This window comes from Pituophis catenifer, unplaced genomic scaffold, assembly GCF_029215685.1.
Source record: "Pituophis catenifer annectens isolate HBS135680 unplaced genomic scaffold, rPitCat1.0.hap2 SCAF_3, whole genome shotgun sequence".
NCBI classification, from domain to species: Eukaryota; Metazoa; Chordata; class Lepidosauria; order Squamata; family Colubridae; genus Pituophis; species Pituophis catenifer.
The window spans coordinates 164,093,001-164,119,388 of record NW_027256883.1 but is presented as its reverse complement, the minus strand read 5'-3'; the positions used below and the strand labels follow the sequence as shown (position 1 = coordinate 164,119,388).

The window sequence follows — 26,388 nt, the reverse complement described above, 5'->3', positions numbered from 1 at the left end:
GCTGCTCTGATCTAAATGGTCTGGCTTCTGGGTTCTTTTCAGTATACTTAATAATAGATGCCTGTTGCATTTTTCAGGTATGTTGACAGTGATGTACTTAAGCGTCTGCTTAGCTCTCCCCTTTGTGCGTATGAGGTGGAGAGTATGATGCTTTGTCTCCACTTAGGTTACGTTCTTAAGGAAGAAAAAATAATCTGAAGGGGGCATATTATATCATTGAAATCGAACATAAATGGTGCCTCTATTAAAGGATTTGTAAACCAGAGAGGATGCTAAAAATTAAACTTTTTGTACCCGATTTTGATTCAGCTTTCTTCTGCTCCCCCATCTCTTTTCAGTTTTAGCATTGCAAGCCCGAAAGAAACGGACCAAAGCCAAGAAAGAAAAGGCCCAGAGAAAGTAAGTGTTCCCCCATTGGGTTTCAAATGAAGGTAATTGTTGAAAGTTGTATATTCTGAACTGAAATAAAGGGAGAAAGGTCTAGTAAACATTTCTGTGTAACCCAGTATTACCCCTGTTCTTACCAGCCTGTCCTTATGGCACCATGTGTATTAAAAGTATGTGTTTAATCTCTATTAATACATTTATCAATTTTTCTAAAATTAATCATAGCAATAGGATATTTGAATCACATATAAAACATAGAGCCAGACTTACATTATATGTTCTCCCCAGCCCTAGGTATTCTGCTACTGTACTTTAATTTTCATGGTTATTATTTGGGTCATAATAGCCATTTAAGCGTTTTATGGGAAAACCCTACCTGCTGACTCTGAAAGATCTGAAATATCTAAAGTTCCTTCTGGATTTGCACCATTCCCCCCCACTTCTTTTTGCTTATTGTTTAGCTAAAGGCTTTACTTTATGCAACTTAAATACCGTAGTTCAGTTTAATTCTAAAACTTCATTTTATAGCCATGGGCAAAGCAGGAATTCCATTTTTTAACAGTGTTGATTTATACCTTGCCTTCAGTTCCCACCTTCTAAAACTTCCGATAGATTTCAGTTAGACTTACTATTGAATAGCAGAAAATTATTACTTGTATGCTGAGGAGCTCAATTAAATTTAAATAAATTCAATTATCTGTCTATGATTTAATACCCTGTAGAACATTTTTAAGGCTGTAATGTACACACTGGCAAATGTTGTAAGCCTATTGCACACTAATTTATTTACTTACTGGATTTTTATTTTTAAGGAAGTTACCATCGTGTGACTCTTGATGACCACAAAGAATAAAATTCAATGGTCCAAATAATACTGTAATAAATGCAACCATTAAAATGTGTCATCAATTGGCTATCAGAATGACATGTAAATAACCCTTGAAGCTCTGTCCTAACTACTTAAAAAACCATGCACAAGAGCTACTTTTTAATTTGCTTCCAGAAAACCACTAAGGTCAGTACAAGTCTAACCTCTGAATCTCACATCATGGGTTCGATAACAGAGAAAACTTCCTGGGTTGTTTTGATTTCATGATAATGGAAAACTACAGTTTTTCTTGGTTAGGCTAATACTGTTTGAAGTAGACAATCCTGAATGTGCTTCAGCCCTAAGCCATATAGAACAGTTATTAGAAGCTTATGAACAGAGTAAACCTTTAATTTACTGCACTAATAAGGTGAAAAGATATCCATCAAAGCAATATATCTATATCTGTACATGAAATTGGAATGAGTCATTAGGCATTTGAAATTATCATATATCAGGGATATGGGAAATGGTGATTAGATATGGACAGATTGTTGCATCTAAGTTCCATTAAGGTGTGTGTGTGTATACACACACTCTCATATAATGTTAATGTAGAATATAAAATACCCTGGACCTGTACCCTGCACATTTATCTTCTTAAATGAGCTCTGCAAAGAAGCAATAGCAATGAGGTCTCCTTACTGCAGTTCACAAACAACAAAAGCAAAGATGCACTTTTTCAGCTGTTGGTTTGAAGCTGTTTCCAATTGCATGTGTATGAAACATAATTCTGACATTTGACATTCTGAAACTACAGAATCATAACAGTATATAGTTTTGCATTTGACAGCCTGCATGAAAAGTAAGTGCATAGTGTACTGATCACACCATGATATAATCAATGAACTCTTCACAGAAAGAAATTCAATTGCAGAACTAAATGTGTCTGTTGGACATGCAGCAATGTTACTTTTTATCTTTGTTTTTATTTTTATTTTTCTTTACTGTCATACTCCTGTACGATTGCCTGGATTTAACTAATCCAGGCAATTGCTAGCAGGGATGAATTTGGTTAATGCTTTCTCCAAGTTTCTGTGATTTAGAGGAATTTAAATAGAAGAATGAATCATGCAACTTGGACATATTCAAAAGTTCTGGGGCAAAGCTATAGTAATTTGTTCTGTGGTTGGAACTTTAAAATAGTTTTTTTGGTTTACAACATTTAATCCACCTTTAGGATGCACATGGTAATTTGTAGAAATAGAAATTACAATCGGTCTTTGAGCATTAGTAAAATGTTGCTTGGTTTTGTGTGAAAAGCTATAAATCATTAATACGCATCAACAAAGTAGTTCCAGGTCATTTTTATTTGTTTATTCAGAAGAGTTTATCAAAAGGAATAAATATATCAGGGTTTTAGTTAAGCAGGCTTGGACCTGATTACTACTTGGATGGAAGACTATCAAGGAATACCAGAAGTCTATGCTAGAAAAGGAAAAAAAAGAAAACACAAGACGGTGACAAAACTGCTTTTATGTTTTAAAAACTTGGACATGAGGTTGTCAGCCTCCATGAAGTTGTCAGAAATCACTTGTTGGAATTTTTCTTTTTAAAATCTCTTAAAATATTGAATGTATTTTGACCCTAATGTATGCGTGGGGTTTTTTATTCATTTTGTGGCTTTTTTAAATATTCAGTTTTTAAAATGTGTTAATTCTTTAAAAGGATTGTTCTGTAAAGTTTACAGATAAGCTTCTCTGTAGCAGAAACAAGTTTACGCTATGAGAATTTGTTTTAAGCAATAATTGTGAAATTACTTTGTGCAGTGTTTTATTATGTAAAAATAGACAGGATCTCTGAAAGATACTTGAAACATAGTGATTAATTTGATAGAAATATTTAAAATATTTTAATATTTTCAAATAGCTAATAAACCACAGAATTGCTCTGCCTGCCCACACATATTTTTGCTATTTATGTCTTCTAAAAGAAAAAAGAACTAACTTTGGAAAATTTCCTTCTGTGGAATTAGGCCTTGCTCATATTTGAGCAAATGATCATCAGTAAATTATAGTATTGTGCGTGATATTTGATAAGGACAAATTCTTGTGGAGAGTTTATTTTCTGGAAAGAAGGTCACACATTTGATGCAAGTATGTACATGCATACATGTACAGGATTACATGGAATCCCTTATACATTTCCTTCTAATCTAATTATCAGTATTAAAGTACAAAATATACTTATCTCTCAAGTTCAAACTATCGCGGAGTGGACATTAAACAAGGCTCAGCTGTAAAATCTTGATCCAAGAAGCTTCTTCATCTCTGGCTGGATGGTGGGGAATGGAAGGATCAGAGAACTATCCAGTCATATATGAAGAAGCTTCTTGGATCAGAAGTGAAACCTTTTCAAAGAAAAACAAAGTCCAATTACCTCCTGAAAAAGCACCTATGGGACAACTATGACCTGGATGATTGAGAATCTCCATAGACAGTTGCTAGGAAGTCATTTTTCAGCCTCATCATGACTTTGAAAGATTGCCAAATGAATGGTTGTAAGTTGAGGACTAGAAAGGAGTAGAAAGATTGACAGAGTATTTGTGGTGTGTATTCAGACGTAGACATGATATACTTTGGCAAATTGATCAATGCCGTTACCATTCTTGGCTTTTAATTCTTGGGGAACAACTAAGTAGTTTGAGCAGATTCCAGTTCCATTCTATAGTATAGTTAGAGTGCGTTCAGCAGTATTGATTTGGTTTGGTTTACCAGGAATTAGTGGTAAATAGATACTTCAACACATAGTAGATCAGGGTGTCAAACTCAAGGCCCGCGGGCTGTATCTGGCCCGCGGGGTGCTTAAATCCTGCACACAGGGCCGGCCTGGAACTATCAAAGGACTGGCCCGCAGTGCCTCTGGCGGCTAAAATGGGCCGTCTGCAGCCCCCCGCACCTCATTTTCACCCTCCATGGCCTCCTACAGCACTCTGTTGGCCAAAAAATGGGCCCAAAACAGGCCCCAGATGGCTGAAAAATGGGCCCAAAACTGCGCCGAAAATGGCTTAAAAACGGGCCATGTGACCCACTTTCGGCTGGCAGAGTACTTCAGGAGGCCATGGAGGGCAAAAATGAGGCACGGGGGGTTGTCCAAATGATTGTCCAATCTTTCTTGAAAACATTCAGTGATGGAGCATACACATCTGAAGGCAAGCTGTTCCACTGCTTAATTGTAATTAATCTTAATCTTTAAATAATTAAGATATTGATTAGTATTTAGTTAATATTAAAAATTAATATTTAAGTTTGGGGCAATAAATTTTTTTGTTCAGGTCCCTTGCAAAGTATACTGTAATTCTTAGCAAGCAGATCTGTTTTGGGACTTGCATGTGATTTGGGATGTCACTGAAGTTATGTGCTATAAACATTTTATGTGGTCAGAACTGATTTTCACTTTCTATTAATCTTATTAATTTCTCAGTATAAGTTTCCAAGTTTACATAAATTATATTTAGTTTACATAAATTGAGTAACATTCCAGAAAAAAATCATCTATTCTAGGCAGAGCTAGAATAGTTGCAAGAAATAACAAAGCATTTACTAGGATTTTTAAAATGTCCCTCCTTTCTTGATATTGTAATCAGAACTCCCTTGTAATCAGATTATCTACTCTGGATTTTTTAAAAGTTTTGAAAGAAGTAAATTATTCAGCAAAAAACTAAAAGCTTTATTTTATTTTTTTAATAAAAGCTAGACAACAAAATCGTTATACAATAAATATTTTGTCATTCCAAAGTGTAGCTAAATTTTGCAGGAAGCAAATCTGAAATCAGTCCTCCCCAGTGATGTTGTAAGCCATTTACCTGCAATGCAGTGTTGTACATCTGCAGCTAGGTGGTGGAGGCATAGTCTGCTTTTTCTTCCTTCTGCACAAAGCTTTGCTGTATTCAGGGACGGCCAGCACCCTATTCACAATTTATGCATCCAGGACTAGTGTACTATTTGGATTTTATGGCTCTTTTGAAAATTGTTGATTCATCTTCAGAGATACCTTCATCAATGGGTGTACGTGCTTCATGCAGGTAAGCTCCCCCCACCTCCATTTTCTTACTCATGGGAGAATGTGATTTCAAGAATCAATTTTTCAGAAATATAGTACTTGAGATGAAATCTTTGGAATTATTGTAATATCTTTGTCTCCACTTGTAAATCAGCTTTTAATTTGATTTGTAATAGTTGCAAAATTATCTGCAGATTATTCTGTCTTTGATTTATACTCTGTTTAAAATAAATCTTTTAACAGTATTATTTGATTTTACAGAGTGTATGTAGATTTATATTCCTGGCCTATAGCAATAGTAAATTTTGATGCATTTTTAAAGATAGTGGCAGGAAGAGTTACAAAGATCACAGTGAACATTGTTAAGAATTAATTGTAAAAGTATACATTCTTTGTGAATAACAAATAAGATAGGTCTCTGAATATGTTCAGACTTATGTTATATTCTCTGACAATAATTGTCATTTTAAAAGTGTAACATGTTTAAAGGCAAAGATGATATGATTCTTTAGTTTCCTTTAGATGAAGAACAAAGGCAGCCAAATGCTTTATGGAGACTTTCTAGTAACTTCCTTGCTACAGGAAAGTTGTGCATGTTGAAGAAATAAATGATTGTAGAATATCAGACAGCATTCTGACTGAAACATCATTACTGAGATTTAGCAAAAGCCACAGCAGCTAAATAATCATTAATTGATTGAAGTATTGTTCAATGTGCCTTAACGATTCAATTTTACAGTATTTATCGCATAATTAATAGAAAAGCTTTGCTAATGGGTGTAGCTTTTAGTTGGATACAAATCTTATTTAGTTGTTTGATCTCTGGATTCCAGAATTACTAATTATCCTTTTCTATATATTGCTCTTAGCTGTCAAATTTCCTATTAAACTACATAGTTTATTATTTGATTTTGTGTTTATATCTGTGGGTTCAATTTCTGTTACTTCTACTATGTAGATTTATTATTTTTCCTTATATAGGAGATTTGAATAAATCTGGAACCACTGGAGGTAACAGAGAGGAATGTTCATAAAAGAAAGCTTATTCATTGTTCTAATAATGTATCTAGATATTACTTATAGGGAAAGAATATTTTTTTTACCAAATCATAAATGGATATAGAATTGGATATTCCAGAGGGTTTTTTTACAAAAATAGCTATGTACAGTAGGTATAAATTTATAGTTCTAAATATTTCATTATTTTAAGCTTTTATATTTCTAGATATTTTTCTATGCAAGAAATGAGTGTATTTTATTGATCTTTATTACCATTTGGTCACAATAAATGCTGCTGTTGGAGGGGCTTCCAAATAAGTAGTTCCATATCTGGAATTCCATTCAGTTTCTTCAAGGCTGTGATTCATAAAGGTACCTGCAGTAGGGATGTAAGAAGCTTCATTTCTTTCCAATAAAGATTTGAATGAAGCTTCCCAGTGAAGTTTTGAACAAAGCAACAATGGTTCCCTCACAAGAAAGTTCATTCAACAGGCAGGGCTGTAATTTGTGAGGCAAGCTCACAAGAAACCATGAGATCTTTATAAATAATTCTGTACTGAAGTAAGGTTAAATCATATTCTAAGAATTCTAATGACAGCTTTAAGACTAAACTTTATATAGAGAAACAGTATTTAACTTGTGTAATCATATTTTGTTCTGTTCTTATATAATGGACTATCTGGTCCCCTCTTCGTATGGGAGGCCTGATTTTCATCCATTTTGGCAATGTTAGTTTTGCTATTATGCTGTTTTTCATTGTCTATATAAGAAGTAACTCTAATATTTCACTTTCAAGATGAAACTGACTATACTAACTCCAGAGCACCTCCCATCTTTTAGAGATTGTACTCTGGAAAAAGGTTGAGAGGATCCTTTTCCTACAGCACCACCTAAGGGGCCTCCTCGGATACGCAGTTGTACTGTGAGTTCTGGGGAATTCAAAGATTATATGCTGAGCAACTGAATCACTACAGCATGTGCTGAGTCCCCTTTGGCTGGAATCTCCTTGACTTACTTGCTAGAGCTATTTGGCCATGTTGAGATTGGCCAATGGTACCATAAAAGTTTTTCTCCTAATAAGCTATCAAGGGAGTCTAATGATGTGCATCCTTTTATTTATATAATTATTTATTAATCAAATTTATACAGCTACCCATCATGAGATGTCTTCTCTTTTGCATCCCTTGCCTTCTAATCACTGCCAGTGAATGAGAGAGGGAAGAATATGGAAGAGTTTATTGTATGTTCCTGGGCTTTCCCAACTATTTGATAGCTGATATATGTTTAAGACAGTCCATCAGCATACATCTTTTTGCATTGTTGGCATTTTTCTGATCTTTGTCAGCAGATGAGAATACTCCAGAATTGTGTTCATGGATTCTCCCAGCTACTCATCAGTTGCAAGCTCAATGGTATGAAAGGATGCATCCCTTCATGCCTCTGGCCTTTTCCATTGGAAGATGACCAATAATGAAATGGGGCCAAAAGCCTTTGGGGAGTCCTGTTGAGAAAAGCCTTATGAGAAGAGCCTTTTTCATGCCCATCCAGGAAGCCCTTCAGGCAATGCATTTGAGAAGATAATTCTGCCACACTGGCCAAAGTATTCAGTGTGCATCACTGAAGATATGTGCTGGAGATCTTCTAGGTAGGGTAATGTTAGGAAGACTGCAGGCAATCCCAAAGTTGCTTGGTTTGAAAAAGTCTCACCCAGCCCTGTAGAAAAAGGCTTACAGGAGATTTCTACTTCAGCATAAGCCTATAATGATAGCAGGTCACACAAATTGTACTGTTTGTTTTGGAGCAGCAAATTGGGTTGCCTTTGTGACTTGAATTACTTCAGATCAGTGTTTGAATTTGCAGGCCTAATCTGCAGTAAGGTAACTGAAATGAACCAAAGCCACTACAGGTAGTTCTTGTTTAGTGACTTTTCGAAGTTTCAGTCGCACTGAAAAAAGTGACTTATGATTGTTTTTCACAGTTATGACCTTGACGCCATCCCCATGTCATGAGATCAAAATCCGGGCACGTGATAACTGGCATGTATTTATGACTGTTACACTATGCTGGGGTCACGTGATTACCACCTGTAACCTTCTCACCTGGCTTCTGACAAGCAAAGTCAATGGGGGAAGCCAGATTCACTTAATAACCACATAATTCACTTTAATAACTGCAGTGATTTGCTTAACAACTGTGGCAGAAAGGTCATTAAATGGGGCACAATTCACTTAACAGCTCTTTTGCTTAGCAGTGGAAATGTTGGGCTCCATTGCAGTCATAAGTCGAGGACTACTAGTATAAGGAGATTTTATAGAAAATAATTCAGAGTCTCAGAATTTTTCATTTATATTGATTCCACCAGCAAGTGGCTTTCTCGGCAAGCATTTGGAGCCAGCATTCCTAGTCTAGGAATTATTAATTATTAATTCTAGTAATTCTGAGAAGCATAAAAATTAATGATGTAATTCATAAATACTATAACTTAGAGAATTGCATGAAAAAGAGACACAGGATGGATGGCAAAATCACATTCTGAAACCATACTTCACTGTCTGATTTCTGTAGTTGACACTCCCTCTTGAATGCTATTTTTCTTCTGAATTGGTACTTGCAAGCATAGGAATTTGCTCCCCAAAGTAGAATTTCCCTCAGTGTCCTTTAGATAGAACCTTGTAAATATAAGAACTATATAAAGTACAGTTGTATTTGTTGATAATGTAACATTGATGTAATTTGCAGCTCTTTAAGTATCACTAATTTAAATATTGATGCTGAGATTGATACTGAGAGCCAGTTTGGTGTGGAGTTAAGGTACTTACCAGGAGACTTAGTTGCAGACCTCCCTTAGGCATGAAAGCTGGCTGGGTGAGACTCTCTTAGCTCAACCTACCTTATTAGTTGTTGCCATGAGGGAAAATAGAAGCTGGGAATATTAGGTATGTTCACCATCTCAAGTTTAACAATAAGCCAAAATAGATTAAAAAGTCAGAATAAATAAAATAATAATTCAGTGATGATAGATTTAAGTTATTTGACAGCATATTTATATTTAGTCCTAACTATATTTTCAGCAAGATGCTTCAGGCAGTTTCTTAACTTGTATTTGTTAACTATTGTGTTCATCAATTTACTTTCCTTGTTTCTATTCTTTAATTAGGTAATACTATTTAATGTCTGAAACTACTCTAAATTCTCTTTTTTATGGGCTGAGAGTATATAAAATGAAATTAAGAAATATCATTTTTGAAAATCAATTGATTAAAAACATTGTGGTAAAACTGTGGCTAAATAAATAGTTTATAATGTAGATGATTTAAATGGCAAATCAGATACGCACTCTTTTTTTTTATATGTCGTCTTAATTTATTTAAGAATAATATTCATATATTCATTAGATATTGCCAGTCTTCCTTTCTGATGCATTCTCAAAGTGGTAGACATCGTAGAACTTTATATGTAATGGCTTTATGGCAATTTTGAAAGTCATTAGGGCTTCTACACACTGTCTTTTTACAGCTATGCCCAGCCAAGAGCATGTTCTAGAATTGATGCCAATCTATGGTAAAATTAGGTTTTCATTCTGGTTGAAGCCATCCATTTCTCGTAAAAATACCAGTGAGCACCTATGTTAATGGTAGTGACCCTTGATACAAAACTGGAAAAAAGCTTAGAACAGATTCATTTATGAATCTCTGAGTCATTCCCCCCCCCTCCCAAGATCTGGACAGCTCTCATTCTGGAGGTGTTCAGGAAGGCCTTAAAGACCTAGTTGTTCTCTCAGACCTTGAGGTGGGGATGCATGTGACACTCCTTTGTTAGGAGTGATTGAATTTTTGTTGATTGTTTCATTGTTGATGTTTTTGTCTGGACTATTGTGGTATTTCTCTCACTATGTGTGTGTTTTTTAAAATTTATGTTATTGTATCTAAATTCTGTTTTAAATTGTGAACCGCTCAAGGTCATTCTGGAATTAGGTGTGAAAAAATAATTTAAAACAACAAACAAACCTCTATTTGCCTATCACTAGATAAGTGATATCTAGTGTATATCTGCACTATGCCTTCAATTAAAATCTTTTCTAGTACACAGAGAATCTTTAAAGTAAGCCCAATTTTAGGGAAACCAACTGGGAATGATACCAAAAGGCTTGTTTTCAGAAATGGGTGGGTCTGAAAAGGTTTGCATTCTCTGCAAAATTACTGCACAATATTTTGAATCATAAATGTAGTTTACTATAGACAATAACATGAGATCTGACTTTTTTTTTAAAAAAAATGAGGACTCTATTTATATATCTAGCCTTATCTTTAAACAGCATTTTAGTCCTTACTTATTCTTTATTCCTCTCCTTATAAACTTACAACTTAAACATTTATGCTGTATCTTAGGCCTGAAACTCAACATCGTGGCCCTACTGCCCATGCAGAGAATGACCTTCCTGAACAAGAAGAAGAAATACTGGGGTCAGATGATGATGAGCAAGAAGATCCCAATGATTATTGCAAAGGTCTGAAATTACAATTCTACATTTTCTACATTTTCAGCATATTTGTTTTAGGCCAATAACACTAGGCTAATATTATGACTTGATGAAACCTTTGCATAAACCACATTATGAATTTACTTTTAAAGGAAAACACGGATCCATTTATTGAGATGAAATCATGGCTTAAAATATTTAGAACTGTTTAGAATAAGAGCAGTTATATTCTAAGATATGTCTTTGTTAAACTAAATAATTTAATATAATAACTTCAAGATGAAGGAATATGGTTGTTTCAGGTATATTTTATGTACCTAATATACCTTAGGCATGAAAGTCAGCTAGGTAATTTTGAGTTAGTCACTCACTCTTAGCCCAACTCACCTCACAGGGTTGTTGTTATGTAGAAAATAAGAGCAGGAAGGAGTTAGGTATGCTCACTGCCTTAAGTGATTTATAAAAATAAAGGTGGAATAGAAATAAATTAAATTTAAATAAATAAATATTTAGATGGTTCACAAATTGCAGAAGGAGCTGCTATTGCCCTTTGATGGGCAACAAGACCCAGACTTTACTCTCTGCTTGGTCAGGGTGAAAACTAGTTTGTTTGACACACTTTGAAGGAATGCTTGAGTGCAGTCTGACTCAGTGCACAGTGCTTTGTGTATGCAAAGCTGGCTTGCAGTGAGAATTTATTCCAGGTCTACCTGGTGAAAACAACAGGCCTAGGAAATTGCACTATCAAATTTCTCCAGGCAAAAAGGGCTCCAGCTTCTTGCACATTTAAAATTCAGTTACTGTCAGAAGATATCCCAATGAATAATTACTTTTATTCACAGAAGGGTTACAGAAATTAATATTAGAAGTAATTTAGGAAATCATATTGCCACTAAAGTCTAAAGTTTAAGAGCCATGTCATAAAGCTTTCATTAAAACTAAGGTACTAGAAAAGGGAAAAAATAATTTTAAAATAGTTTAATAAACATGAACATTTTAGAAGTAAAACACAGTTAAAGAAATGGTTCAGTAGCCCAGAAAATGAAAAAAAAAAGTCAATAGCCTTTAAATGTTTGATATAAGTAAATGCCTACGTGCCTAGTGTTTTCTGATTTGCCTTCTAGTTAGTGGGAAAGGCAGAAGGATTCATGGGAATCTTAGTCACCTCATAGAAAAAAGGCCTACAGTTAGAAAAAAATATTGTAAAAATGGTAGAATTCTTTGTGTTCAAATTACGATGTAAATATATTTAATACTACTAATATAAAAAACACTTGTGTGATATATAGCAAAGATTAAAAATTTCTTCCACTGAAATGCATTTCTTCCTCTTCAGTGAAAAAGAATTTCTAAAATCTATTAATTATGGAACACCTGTTAATGGTAATTCTGGTTACATGAATGCAAAACTTTGCAGTGAATGCAAAACTACTATGGCACTGAAGGCCAGGCCTGCCACCCACTTCATCATACCCAGGAGTGCTTTCAGATATATATGATGATTTACTAAAATGCAGTATTGCATATTGTATTAATTTAGCTTGATTTATTGGTTTTTATATTGTAAAATTTTCTGAGTTGTCTGCATTTGAGTCTGTATAAAGTTATGCAAATAAATTTAACTTTTTTATGTTAAAGTTACAACATAACCTCAATTTAACTGTTGATTTAATAATTCATTATACATTTTGTAGGTGGCTATCATCTAGTAAAAATAGGAGATCTGTTCAATGGAAGATACCATGTAATCCGAAAACTGGGATGGGGACATTTTTCAACAGTGTGGTTATCGTGGGACATCCAGTAAGTCTTTGTTCTTTGGTTGGAGTTTCTGTTAATTGTTCAACAACTATTATAGATAAACAGCATTTTTTTCTTTATCCTATTATTTTGAAATCCAGAGGATTCCTACTGTTTTTTATAAACAGAATCCTGTATTTTGTCAGGATTCATGTTTCATCCCATTTTTTTTATCATTTGTTCATGGTTGTGTTTCATAGTCCTTGGGGATGATACTTAGCTCAAGAATGATCTAGAGCAGGGGTCCCCAACACCCGATCCGTGGATTGGCACCAATCCATGGCACGCCAGAAACTGGGCTGCACAAAGAAATGAAGCCCTGTTCTGCCCCAGCTCCGGATTTCCGAGGATATTGACACACACCAACGGTCCTTATCAAATTTATTAAGTAGCAAGAATAAACAAGACTGGCGAAGGTTGGCAACCAGCCCAGAAAACAAGATATGATAAACCAAAAGTATACGAGTTGTTTCCAGCAAGAAAGCACTAGCTGTGTGTGACTTAAATAGGCTAAGGGAATGGCCAATTATCCTCAAGCCCTACTCTCGAGTAGACCTCCTCCTCCTGAGTAGCCACTCCTGCCTTTTGGCAGCCCTGCGTGCTCGAGCATTGAGGAGAGGCTCCTCCACTTCGCTCTCCACTTGAAGGAACCTCTAGAGGTTCTGAAGGTCCTGGCTGAGTCTCTGCCTCTGGCACCACAACCACTTCAGCCTCTTTGCTGTCCGACACGAATGCTGGCTGTGCAGGCTGCTTGCGCGACACCACATCAGCCTCCTCTTCGCCGGGATCAGCCACAATCCGCGCAGGCCGCTGGCGGGCCACAACAAGCCCCATTCACGGATGCAGGAAGCATACAAAACCAAACCCCCTCCAGTCTGCAGAAAAACCTCTCTCCACAGAACCAGTCCCTGATGCCCAAAAGGTTGGGAGTCGTTGATCTAGAGTAAGGTCTCTCCAACCACCCTCTGCACATATTCATCACCCATAGGACATAGTTCTGAGCTCTCATATTTTTATCTATCAGCATTATGTGGTTCCTAAGAACAATTTGAAATTAAACTTTGTGTCCATTAGGGGGAAGAGGTTTGTGGCAATGAAAGTTGTAAAGAGTGCTGAACATTACACAGAAACAGCTTTGGATGAAATTAAATTGCTGAAATCTGTGAGTATACAGAAGTAAATTATTACAATATAGCTTAAAATTATAATTTTTAAAACAGGAGGTGGTTGGTAGTTCTTTCAGATCTATTTTTCAAAAAGCACTGTTTGTCACAGGTTGCTAACCTTGCATGTCCTGTTTCCTTTCAGATGTAGGAAATAAGAGAAATTTTAGTTTTTGTGTGCTTAAAATATGGTTGGATTTAGTTAAAATGATCCTAGAGAGTGGGGAATTTTGATATACTGCTCATGTCATCATCTGCAGATGTCATTAACATTCTCTAATAGTATGTTTTTAGGAGAATTTTATAAAGGGATTAAAAATGGGAAATGCAATTTCATGAGATGGAATATAAATTATTGTCTAAGACCAGATAATTTGGCTATATGCTTTTTTTTAAAAAAAAAGCTGGCATGTTAAGAAAAAGAAGTGCTAAGTGAGAATGTAGCTATCTTAAGACAATCAGAAATGATGATGCATTTGAGTACTAACTCTTAAAGCAATAAGAGGAACTGGAAAAATTCTTAGAAGGTTTGGAGGGATCTTCCTGTACTCATTTTCTTCTGTCATTTGATTTTTTTTCTCTCCTTTATACAGGTCCGCAACACTGACCCAGATGATCCAAATCGAGACAGAGTAGTTCAGCTTTTAGATGACTTCAAAATCTCAGGAATTAATGGTTCCCGTATCCTTTTAATAGAACAGATCACAAAGCATGGGTTCAAACAATAAATTTACATAGCTTTTAATGTATCGTAACACTCATTTCTGTCCATTGTTCAGCCATTACAATTTATGGGGCTTTGACTTTCCTGTGGTATATAACAGCAGAATTATTAGTACTTACATCCGAAGCTTATCCAACTATGCCGACATGCTTGTTAGAAGCCAGGGTACATTTTTTAAAAAAGAAAATGTATAGCTTTTTTAAACTGGGGAAAAAGTCAAATTCCTTTCAGATTATAGTGGAAAGAGGTTTATTTTTGAATTGGAAGCTTAAAAAACTAATAATTTCATCCCACGTGGTTCTAATCTGCTGTATAGTCTAGAAATTCACCCTTGACTCATCTCAGATATTTGTATGGTATTTGAAGTTTTAGGGCATCATCTTCTGAAATGGATCATCAAATCAAATTATCAGGGGCTTCCACTACTTTGTGTAAAACAAATCATCCTTCAGGTAAGTTTCATATCTCTCTGATATATTTCAGTACTAATTTTGCTTTTAAAATTTATTAAAAATACTTTCATCTTCAGGGTTTATTAGCAAAACATGCTCTTGAATGGGTGAGATATAGATAGTCCTCTAGTTACAATGGCATTTGGGATTGGCATTGCCATTGCTAAGCAATGCGGTTGTAAAGCATGACATCACATGGCCTCATCAATTAGTGATGGCAACCCAGGCATTTTCGGTTGTTATTGTAATCCCAAAACAAGTCCAATTGTTAAGCAGGAAGCACAGGGAGTCCTGGTTAAATAGTGTGGGGATGTCATGGGGTATTGGGGGAGGCCCAACAAGGCTATACAGAGTTGGGGTTCCTGTAGTATAGCATGAGTTCAGGGAGTCCAGAGAAAGCAGCCACAAAGTGTATGGGGGGGATCCCAGAAACAGTGACTGGATTAGTTAAGGGTATCTCTCAATTTACTGAAGTACTCACTACTGCTAAAGCTGCACTGGTTGGCATTTGGCTTCTAAATGCACAATTTAGGATGCTAGTTTTCAGCTTTAGAGCCTTATGTTGCTTGGAATCTGAATATACCTGCAGGATTGTTTTCTTTCAAAGATACCTTCCCATCCAATAAAATCTAGTAAGGAGGGCACCATTCAGATTCCATTTCTGATGGATTGTTATTATTAGGGACAACAGGATTGTGTCTCTTCTGTCTCTACCTCTCACCTTTGGACTGAGGTCAGCATTAACCGTTGTTGTCACTGAGAAAAGCTGCTCAAACTTGGCTATTATGGAAAGCCTCGGGAGGCTTTGTAAGACTGATCATCTGCTTAGAGTAGGCAATTATTGTTCTTATCCCAGTTTTGGGCGGAGGGTTGGTGTTAGTTGTTTGGGTTGTTATGTTTTTCTTGTTTTATCTTTGAAAGCTGCCCGGAATTACTGAGAGTGAATTGGGCAGCCATATGCATTTTGTTAAATAAATAAATTTAATTCCTGCATTTTTTGTAAGCTGCTTTCAGACTTCTTCAAATTGAGCTACATATAAATTGCAATTAAAAAATATAGAAGTAAAATGGACAGGAAACTTAATGAGACCCAACCAAAGTGTCAAAGGGTACTTCTAAGCTATAATTTTATTTCACTGTGAAATTGTTGTTCCTTTTTTGCAAAGCAGAAGCAAAGCAGGGCTGCAGGACCATTGCTACTGTAAGTAGCTTTGTGTAGAAAAAATCAGGGGGAAATGGAATATCTCACTAGGACAGACCACAGACACCACTGCAATATTCTGACATGCAGCATTGAGATCTGAGCTATCTGTTAGCATGCCATCTCTTCTGTAAGGAGGAATCATGTGAGTTAATAGGAAGTGAAAAGCAAAGAGTGTTGAGAAAATGTTGCAAAAAGGAGGTCAGATACAGTATAAGTGTGTGCTTTTGGAACAGATGTGTTTAAAAGTATATAGGAGGAAGGCAAGGGGGAAATTATTTCTGTACTGTTGTCCTCAAATTGAATAGCTATGTACATGAAATCAACTAGAAATTAAGCTTGATTCAAAGGAGATTATCTCGATTAAATTCTGTCTCTTTAGTATTCCATTAAATGTACTATGTTGTACGCAACCTGAGTACTTGATTTCTTTTATCTTTTGTGTTTTACAGGTCTTGCAAGGTCTGGATTATTTGCATTCTAAATGTCGGATTATCCATACTGATATTAAACCAGAAAACATTTTGCTGTGTGTTAATGACCAGTATGTCCGTAAACTAGCTGCAGAAGCTACAGAGTGGCAAAGATCTGGAGCCCCTCCGCCTTCTGGCTCTGCAGGTTTGTGCTTTCCGATTGTTTTCACTTCAACTTTGGTTCATTTTCATGACAATCTCAACTATTCTCATTAATCTTCTCAATTCTTTTTTGGCTTGGTTTTTCCAATGGGAAGATGGAGGGCAAGTGTTAACTTCTTTTTGGTGATCTAATTTGTTCTATTAATAACCCAAACTGAAGAATGAGATATAAATTCTTGAAATAAATAATATTGAATATTTCAGTTTGTTTATAAAATGAATATGTTTTATAAAAAAAGCTCAGGAAGAAAATTGTTGTAAGTGTAAAATATTAGATTTTTAAACTTCATTAATAATTTTAGGTAGTTAAATGCAAATATGACACTGGTTTCATTTAAAACTTTTTTTTTAATGGCACTATAGCTAGTCTTTGAAGTATGACCCTAATGGAGCCTAAAAGTTACATTTTAATGTGAATACATAAACGCACATTCTATGCTGCTGGCATCTTAACAGAAATAATATTTTGCTTAATAAAGATTTGTGTATTGTACAACTTGCACTGCATCATTGCTCCTAGGATCGAAACATGCTAATGGTGCTTTTGCTTTACTTCACAGTGAGTACTGCACCGCAGCCCAAACCAGTAAGTTTGATTATTTCTGCTTTTTATATTTAGATGATACATTAGATAGTGGGAAATAATTTGGTTATCATTAGCTGTGGCTGGGATTTTAGATTTTAAGAGTTAAAAGATTTGGGCCATGCATCTTTCTAAAAGCAAAGAGGTAATGGATTTCATTTTAATGAAACACTTTCTCTTGTCACAAAGCTCTTTTTGTGCTGTCACTTATTAAAGCCAGAGTTCTTTAAAGCAATGAGGCCACATTGCTTCTTTTAGAGCATTTCACTTAAATCCTCATGGAAAGGAAATGTTCCTTCAAAAATTTGCACAGCCTTATAACATTTTTACTTCATGAACAAATGATGGTTCTTTATGTAATAATTGGCATATAGAAGATGGTAAAGCATTAGGGAGAATTGGCACAAACAAAGAAATAGTGATACAATTTAACAGTTTTGTAATTTTCAACTTTTATTGAAAACTGTTAATACTTGAAATGGTGGCATTAAACCAGAGATCCCCAACTACCGAGCCTTGAGCCTTTCAGAATTGGGCTACGGAGGGAGCAGGTGAGTGCACGTACGTGCGCACTCACTCATGCAAGCAGAGAGTGAGCATTTGTGTACACATCCTCACTTGTCCAAGCAGTGAGCAAGCATGTGTGTGCATGCTCCATTTGCATGAGTAGTGGGTGCGCATGTCTGCTGCTCGCACCAAATCATCCCCTCTTCCTTCCTGCCACTCCATAAAGCCAAAATGTTTGGAGATCTCTGCATTAAATCACCTATAAGTAAACCAGCTGTCGCCATAGAGACTTTCCATGTAGCATCTTTGCTGTAGTATACTTAATAGCCAATGAAATTATGAGAACAGGAGAGAGACTGAAATAAAGCTGAACTTTACAATCCAAATGATGGCTGTTTAGATGGAAGTGAATATCAACTTCCATCTGTTGAACTTCCATCACTGTTGAACCCAGTGATATTTCTTACTAGCCATTACTAGTTTTCAGTATATGTAGTATCTCTCTTTAATGATTGGTAAGGAATTTCACTTTTGTTATTTATATGAGTTTGGAAAAATGCCTACTAAATTATTATTGCAGTAAACAGTAGACCCATAAAAGTTAGCTGATTTGCATTTATCTCTTAGGCTGACAAAATGTCCAAAAATAAGAAAAAGAAATTGAAAAAAAAGCAGAAACGACAAGCTGAACTGTTGGAAAAGCGAATACAAGAAATTGAAGAGATGGAGAAGGAAACGAATCCTCTGCAAACTGAGTCTGAAGAACAACAAGAAGGGGATAGGCCAGTTGAGCTAATTTTAAAAGAGAGCTCCCCAGATGAGGGGCTGTCAGCAAAGACAGGTATTGATCTCTAGAAAAAAATGTTTTGGATCAACTTGTTACTCTAATCCTGCATTCTTTGGTGTAATTATGCATTCTTTTGAAGCTGAGCAGGTCTTAAAAATAGAGATTTGAATTGATAAAAGTTTCAAGACATTTGGACTGATACAAATTTTAATTGGCTAAAATAAATTTTCCTAACATGTATAATAGATGTTTAAACCTAAGTACCATCGTTATCTATGGGCCCAAACTATCTCAGAGGATGGTGATGGAGAAAAATGATGAGAGGAAGTGTTATTTACACCATTTTTGGGGAAAAAATGGGATATCAGCAGCAGTGATAATTATTTTTTAAAAAAATGGTTGACTGGCCTGTATTTCCAGTTGCCCCTTATCAGGGTACATTGTGATTCCTTTTGTGTTTGTTCTTCCCTAGACCCATAAACATAGTTTCTCCTTTTTCTCTTTTTTTCAGAGCAAAGTAGCTTAATGGAGGGAATTGAAAAATGTGTAACAGAAATCAATTGCAATGGATTGGTGCAAATGTCTACCTTCTCGAAATCCATCAATCAAGTGTCTGTGAAACTTGAGGATGACGTTCATAATGCCAATGATTTCACTGGCCCGTCTCAAGAGCAGGAAGAAGAGAGCAGTGCTTATAACCAAAGCAATGGTGGTTCAGAGAACCTAATACAGGAAGCAATATCACAGCTTCCTGTACCCTTAATTTCAGAGGTTCTGGATTCAATGGTTTGTCAGGAATCCACATGTGAGGAACAGTATTTAAATGCACAGCAGATCATCCAATTACAAGAAAGCATCAGGTCAGAAATTCCTTCAGAAGATGAGAATGAAAATAATGGGTCTTCTGAAAACAGTAAAGGTACAGCACATTGATTCTTTGTCAGAAATAAATTGTTTATTTTCAAGGAGATTATTCTTTTTTAAAAAAATATGTAACAATAAGCTGCTCAGAATTGCCTCAAAGTATGAGATGGGTGGCATATACATTTAATACAAAAAAATCCTAATATTTCATAGTTATATAGATTTTTCTAAGCACTTGCCATATGAGTTTAATCTTATAAGGATCTTATACAACATTAATATTTTTAAAATTAGACTATTTATAATCCATAATTTCAGTTTGACATGTTTTGAATAAATCATCTTTAAGTTTAATTACACTTTATTGAATTTAACAAAATCTATAGTTAATCAAAAATGGAAAGGGATTCTATGTCTTAAGGAGATCACCTAAGCAAGCTTGATTCCCACTATGGTTTATAGCTAAACCACTGATTATTATAATTTCTAAACCATCTCATTGGCATGGATTTTATGAAAGATGTTCCAAAGTTCTTTTGACAAAAGAATCTCCAAACTGCATTTTTTATTGTAAACTGCCCAGAGTCACTTAAATAAGATGGGCAATGTAGAAATTGGATGGATGGGTGGGTGGGTGGGTGGGTGGGTGGATGGATGGATGGATGGATGGATGGATGGATGGATGGATAGATAGATAGATAGATAGATAGATAGATAGATAGATAGATAGATAGATAGATAGATAGATAGATACATGATGGTTGAGCTAACTAATGTTTATGCTGAGTCTAGAAAAAGCTGCTGCTGGAAGTTTCCTCCTTAATCCACTTGAACCTGGGAATGCAGATAAACTCAAAGTGAAGATAGCTGATCTAGGAAATGCTTGCTGGGTGGTAAGTTTACTTTCCTTTCCCTACTGAATGCCAACATTGCTAATTTTGCAGTTTGCTGGAATGAACATAGTTATCATTTAAAATATATTAACATATTTCTACAAATGCAAACTTAAATTATTCATAGCTCTTAAATTGTTCTTTGTTCCCTTGGAAAGAACAGTTTTTTCTCATTCAAATGTTCAAAAGACTTGATTTTATTGGGCAGGATGTAAGCAGAACTGTTAGAATTTCACCCTAAATTTGTACTTTAAAATGACTCCAAATTTCAATCCAGAAATGCGAATTCCAGCATCAGTGCCCTCAATTTGGAAAAAGTATCTGATCTCTGTTAGCAACCAGCTTATTCTGGCTGCTATAAAGCAAAGAGGTATTAGTTCCATGGATAGCATAGGTGGAAGATCATTTCCCCCCTTTTTATTTTGGTCTATATTTAGACCGAAGAATATTAACTTTTTACTCAGAACTGAAAATAAATAAAGGTATGGCTTTTCTGAAGGCAGTTGTTGTATAGCTATCCTGCATCATTTCTGGATTTGTATGAGGCAATATTCTGCTTATTATCTGTGTGAAACTATTCAGTTTTCCTACACAGATGAAGGAAGAAAAGATGTAGTATCTTCCATTTTCCCTTTCACGGATAATGCTGAAAGCCATTCATATGAAAGCATCCTAAGATTTTTTTTAAGCCAGTTAATTAATATGTTAAATGTTTGCATGATGTATGCCCTTACAAGAAAAGGCAAATTGGACTTGATTCTGTTACTTGTTTTTCGTTATACTTCACATGTAAAACATACAAAAAATGTTATATCCAATCATTTAATTTAGGAAAGATATGTAATGTTATAGCATCTGTAAGATTACATGTGTAAAATATATAAAAAACTAATAATTAAATGTCTGAATATTTATATAAGATAGCCTTCCCCAACCTTGCCCCACAGTTCCCATGGTCTTGATCCATGCAGCCCACCTTCATCAAGGTACACGAGAAAGCTGCTCTTGACTGTTAATGAACAGAGCACGCATCCCAAGATTCATGGTTTATGCCATCTCAGCACATTTTCTGCATTGAATCATTTTTTAATAATCTAATTTAGTCATAGAAATTCCACTGATCTTTGAGAAGACTATGTTTTAATAGAATGAGGATGGGGAATTTCGATCCCATTGTTTGTATTGCTTTTCTAACTTCCTTTTATTCTGCAGATTCGGATTCTAGGGATGGTTACTCAGATTCAGTGTTCATGAAAGGATTTCAAGACATCAGAAAGCAATAATAGCATATTTCGTTTTGAAAAAAATACTAGTTTAAGACATAGCAGTGGGATGGCCTGCTTTAGCATCTCTAGCTGTGCTTCTAGTCCTTGAAAAATGATGGAAGAGGACACTGGTTGCTTGCTGTCTCTAGTGCGTGGCTTTTTTAAAAAAACAAATAACTTCAAACTGTTCTGCTTTTAAAATTGTAATGTTAAGTAGTTGCAATTTATTTTAAAAGAGAAGGACACAATTTGGGTAAATGATTAAAACAGCATCTTAATGGAAGCTATAGTAGATAGAATGAAATACATTTATGAGAGAAAACAAACAGAATAAAAAACGGGTAATTCTTTATCATCTTTCTCCCTGGCTACATTGCTAGTAATACTATGATGTCATCAGTGAACTTTTGTGGGATTTAGTTTTGTTAAAAAGGTATAAAACTAGTCTATACAGAACAAGGCTTTCCCAGATGTGTATCAGAATCAGAATCTTAGTGCTCCCTCTAGGGTTTACATTACAAGTGAGTCAGATCATCCTAACTTCCTTCTTAAATTTTAAAAACTAGAAATTAGAGATACGCTTCTTACCAATCATAGAAAAACTTCCTTTGCTTCAAGTTGTAACACATTTCTTCTTCTACAGCATAAGCATTTTACGGAGGACATTCAGACAAGGCAATATAGAGCTTTGGAAGTACTGATTGGAGCAGGATATAGCACTCCAGCTGATGTTTGGAGCACTGCCTGCATGGTAAGCTTGGTTGTACTACCTAAACTGTTGTACAATGTTCATTCACAATTTGGTAGGAGTCTGTAAGTCCACTCATAAAAAACTGAATTTCTATAGTGTTGGATCATTTTATGTTGTATATCACCGTGAAATCTGATGTGTTGAAAAGCAATATTTGGATTACTTTAAATGCTTTTTTTAACAGACCACTTCATTTAATGAAAATGATTTTAAAAATTTTAACTTTAAAACTGAGAAGTACTCAGATCTAACATTCAAAACCACTAATAAGTCTGAAATCCAGTTAGTAATTTTCCTAGTTAACAAAAGAGTAAGCAAGAGATACTGCCTTAAATCAAATTTGTGAGAATCTGAAGTATGTTGCAAAGCACGTCTAAGACACATCTAAATTACAGAGTCATTATGCATTACAGAATAATTAGAATTATGCTTTAGCACTTAGAACAGTTACAAAAAGGTTTTCTGAAAATTATCTGTCATTTTCATCTTCAGGCCTTTGAACTGGCTACAGGTGACTATTTGTTTGAGCCTCACTCTGGTGAAGATTACTCTCGGGATGAAGGTGAGAGCTATGCCAGAACTGTGTTAAGTAGCAGAACCTGGATTGTAAGAAAATCAGCAGAGAAATATGTTGGGATTTTTTTAAAAAAAGAAAGTCAATCTTAGATTCTCCTATATTTTTTTCATGGAGAATATTAAAGTTTCTAACATTAAATTAGAAGCATGGATAGCAGAATCAATTTCTGTTTTTGCAATAATGATCTCAGCTATATTTGTATCTATATTAAGGACACAAATTTGACACATATATTTCCATAAGCATTTTGCGAAGTTTGTTTTACATTGCAGAGTAATTGGGACAAAATTATAAAATAGAGCCATGCAAAATGACATGAGCCACAAAGAGACAAATTCAGAGGTTCATAGACATCAAGTTTACAAAAATGCCTTAAACTACATTTCAGGACACAATTAAATGGGTTCAGACCCAGGATTTCAATTGATTTAAATTTATTGATCATTGTATATTGCTTAAAAGTTTTTGCTGTTAAATTTGAAGGCCATGCAGTAGAAATTTCATCAGTCAAAGTCAAACCACACAAGGACATTGAATTATTCTAGCAGAAGGATATTTAACTGGGAATCATAATTTATGTTTTACTTATTAAAATGACTCACAACTACTAAAAAAAAGCAAACTGTTAAGCAATCCAGAGCAATATCTCTCTCAGTCCTCAGGAAAGCCATGTTTATGAGATTTCTGCACATTAGGATATCCCAGAAAAATGGAGGTAGATCTTTTTGCTACATTCTTTCATCCATAGAATTTCTAAAAACTATACATCTAGTCCCAAGGTTCACAATAAAGTCAGTATGAGTTGATTCTAATTCTTATAGTCTCTTCCTTATTTTCTCCCTGGAAGCACAGATCATATTGCATTGATTATAGAACTTCTGGGAAAAATACCTCGTAAGCTCATTGTAGCTGGAAAATATTCCAAGGAGTTTTTCACCAAAAAAGGCAAGTGGGAAAATAATTTCATTACTTTTTGTAAAGTTTGTTGTAAAGTTGTACTGTGTTTCTGAGACAGTTCAAGAACATTGAACTTCAAAGTGCAATGAAAATTGTTTCTAGCCTGCTTCTGTCTGTCTGTCTAGTTTTATTTATGGCCAGAGGCCCCAAATAACAAAGTACTAAATATAGTATAAAATTTGGTATTAGATGATTTTTTATTATTATTATATTGCTAAATAAAATTATTGATAAAAGAATATTCTGTATTTACTTAATGTAAACAACTAAGATACATAGGGAGCTGAGAAGTGTAATAAATTTGTAATTTATTCCAAACGTCACAGATGAACATGGAACTTTGGCTTTTCTATTAATTCCTGTACTTAATAACTCCATAATGTTTGCTTAACACAATAAAATCCTGAGATCTAAACCTGGAATACAAATAATCAGGATCAATGCCAATCTGAACATCTCTTTGGTCAACTGTTTAAACCATGAATTTGCAAAAGAATCATTTGGGATTTTATGTAGTTTAAAAACATGTATTTAGAACTTAATAGCATTTAGCAAGGTTTTTGTTTTAAAAGTGCATTGTCTGTTTCCAGGAGAATAACAGTTTCAAACACAATTTGGAACATTTAAAAAAAAAATCTTAAAAATCACCTGCAGTTGGGCTGTTGTTACAGGTAGTCCTCGAGTTACGAATGTAATGGAGCCTGTCAATTACATTCATAACCCGAGGATTCATAGGAGTGAATCACGTAACTTGACCGTGATCCCTCCCTCCTTTCGCCCACGCATTCGCTAACCAAATGCGCGGGTCAATTGCACATGACGTATCTCATGGTGGAGAAGGCCATAGGGGGGTCTAGTGGAGAAGGCCATGGGGGGGGGCTAGTGGAGAAGGCCATGGGGGGGGGGGAGGCTAATGATGGAACAGGTTCAGAGCATCCAAGGCCGCCTCCGATCCACAGATACCTCATGTAATTGCTCCCCCTCCCATCCTGCCACACCAGCCTACTTGTGGGAAGTCATTTACTTTTTGAAAATCTAGCAAGTTGTCTCCTCTCCAGGAGCAGAGGGAGAGCAGAACAAGCACGTCCTGCTCTGCTTCTCTGACTTACCGAAGCTGCCTGCCACTTCTGGAGCGGGAGGCAGCCTTGGTGAATCTCCTCCAAAGGCTTCCGGTCTTGGCATAGAAAAGTGTTTGCATGCCAAAGTGAGACTTCGGGGCAGCGAACTTGCGTTGCTTCAAGCCTTTTGTTGTCATGCAAACACTTTTCTTCCGGAGACTGGAACCTTCTGGGTGCCCTGATCTCACATGAATCACTCTGTTTCCAAGCATCCCATTTGCACGCAGACAAAGTTTCCAGGCTCTGTCAGGTCTCCATCCCGTTGAAAAGTGTTTGAGCACCTATGGAGCACTTGGAAACTGAGTGATTTGCGCGAGATCAGGGCACCCAGAAGGTTCCAGTCTCCAGGGGGAAAGTGTTTGCACGCTTACAAGAGCCTTGAAGCAATGAGAGTTCGCTGCCCCAAAGGCTCACTTTGGCGTGCAAACGCTTTTTCGCACCACTAGGAAAAGCCAATACAAAGAAAAGTAATTTGTACTATTGAGTTTTCCCAAGATAGATAGCAAACTAAACTTCCTATAATTGTCAGGGTCTTTTATTTCTCTCCTCTTACTCAGGTAGTCATCTTACAACCACAACTGACCCCCAGATTTCTGTTGTTAAGTAGTTAAGTGAATTTTGCCCATTTTACAACCTTTCTTGTCACAGTTGTTAAGTGAATCACTGCAGTTGTTAAATTAGTAACACAGTTGTTAAGGGAATCTGGCTTCCTCATTGATTTTGCTTATCAAAAGGTTGCAAAAGATGATCACATGATTCTGGGACACTGTAACTGTCATAAGCTGTCATAAATATGAGTCAGTTGCCAAGTGTCCAAATTTTGATCACGTGACCATGGGGATGCTGCAGTGGTTATAAGTGTGAAAAACAGTCACTGGAAATTACTTTTTCAGTGCCATTGTAACTTTTGAACAGTCACTAAATGAACTATTTTAAGACAAGGACAACCTGTATATGAAACAGATAGCCCTATTCCACCCTGAAGGGTTTAAACCAGCATTTTTTATTCCTGGAAATAGGGCTGCTAATAGAATTTGATAGATATATTTTTCCTGGCCAGAAACCTTACCAGAGTTTATTATTGAAATAAGAAAATTTGAGATGAAGAGAAAAGTGTTCTTAACTTATGCTGGCAATTATGCCAAATGAACCTGAAAACTAAATGTTCCAAAAGTGTATAATATCACTAATGTAATGACATCCTGTATAACAGCAAGTCCAATTTCATATGTTTCTGCATGTGTTTCTTCTATATTGAAAAGAATCAGCTTTTATTTTGGGTGATATTTTTATTTGGTCTCTTTGAAGATAAGGAAGAAAACTTAGAATACCAAATTTCTTAGCCATGCTTTGGAATCTAGATTGCTTAAAACAT

General features: G+C 35.5%; 1 protein-coding gene across 1 annotated transcript in view; it reads left to right on the top strand.

Annotated features, from left to right (window-relative positions):
* Window positions 1–26,388, top strand: part of SRPK1 (SRSF protein kinase 1) — a 29,530-nt gene that overhangs the window by 431 nt on the left and 2,711 nt on the right. Inside the window, exons 2-15 of the mRNA XM_070941455.1 lie at window positions 339–399; window positions 10,645–10,763; window positions 12,431–12,539; window positions 13,611–13,698; window positions 14,293–14,380; window positions 14,769–14,875; window positions 16,529–16,694; window positions 17,272–17,297; window positions 18,429–18,642; window positions 19,100–19,507; window positions 20,245–20,345; window positions 22,254–22,361; window positions 22,854–22,923; window positions 23,791–23,883. Coding sequence (XP_070797556.1) covers window positions 339–399; window positions 10,645–10,763; window positions 12,431–12,539; window positions 13,611–13,698; window positions 14,293–14,380; window positions 14,769–14,875; window positions 16,529–16,694; window positions 17,272–17,297; window positions 18,429–18,642; window positions 19,100–19,507; window positions 20,245–20,345; window positions 22,254–22,361; window positions 22,854–22,923; window positions 23,791–23,883 — 1,758 coding nt within the window. The remainder of the gene's footprint in view (window positions 1–338; window positions 400–10,644; window positions 10,764–12,430; window positions 12,540–13,610; window positions 13,699–14,292; window positions 14,381–14,768; window positions 14,876–16,528; window positions 16,695–17,271; window positions 17,298–18,428; window positions 18,643–19,099; window positions 19,508–20,244; window positions 20,346–22,253; window positions 22,362–22,853; window positions 22,924–23,790; window positions 23,884–26,388) is intronic.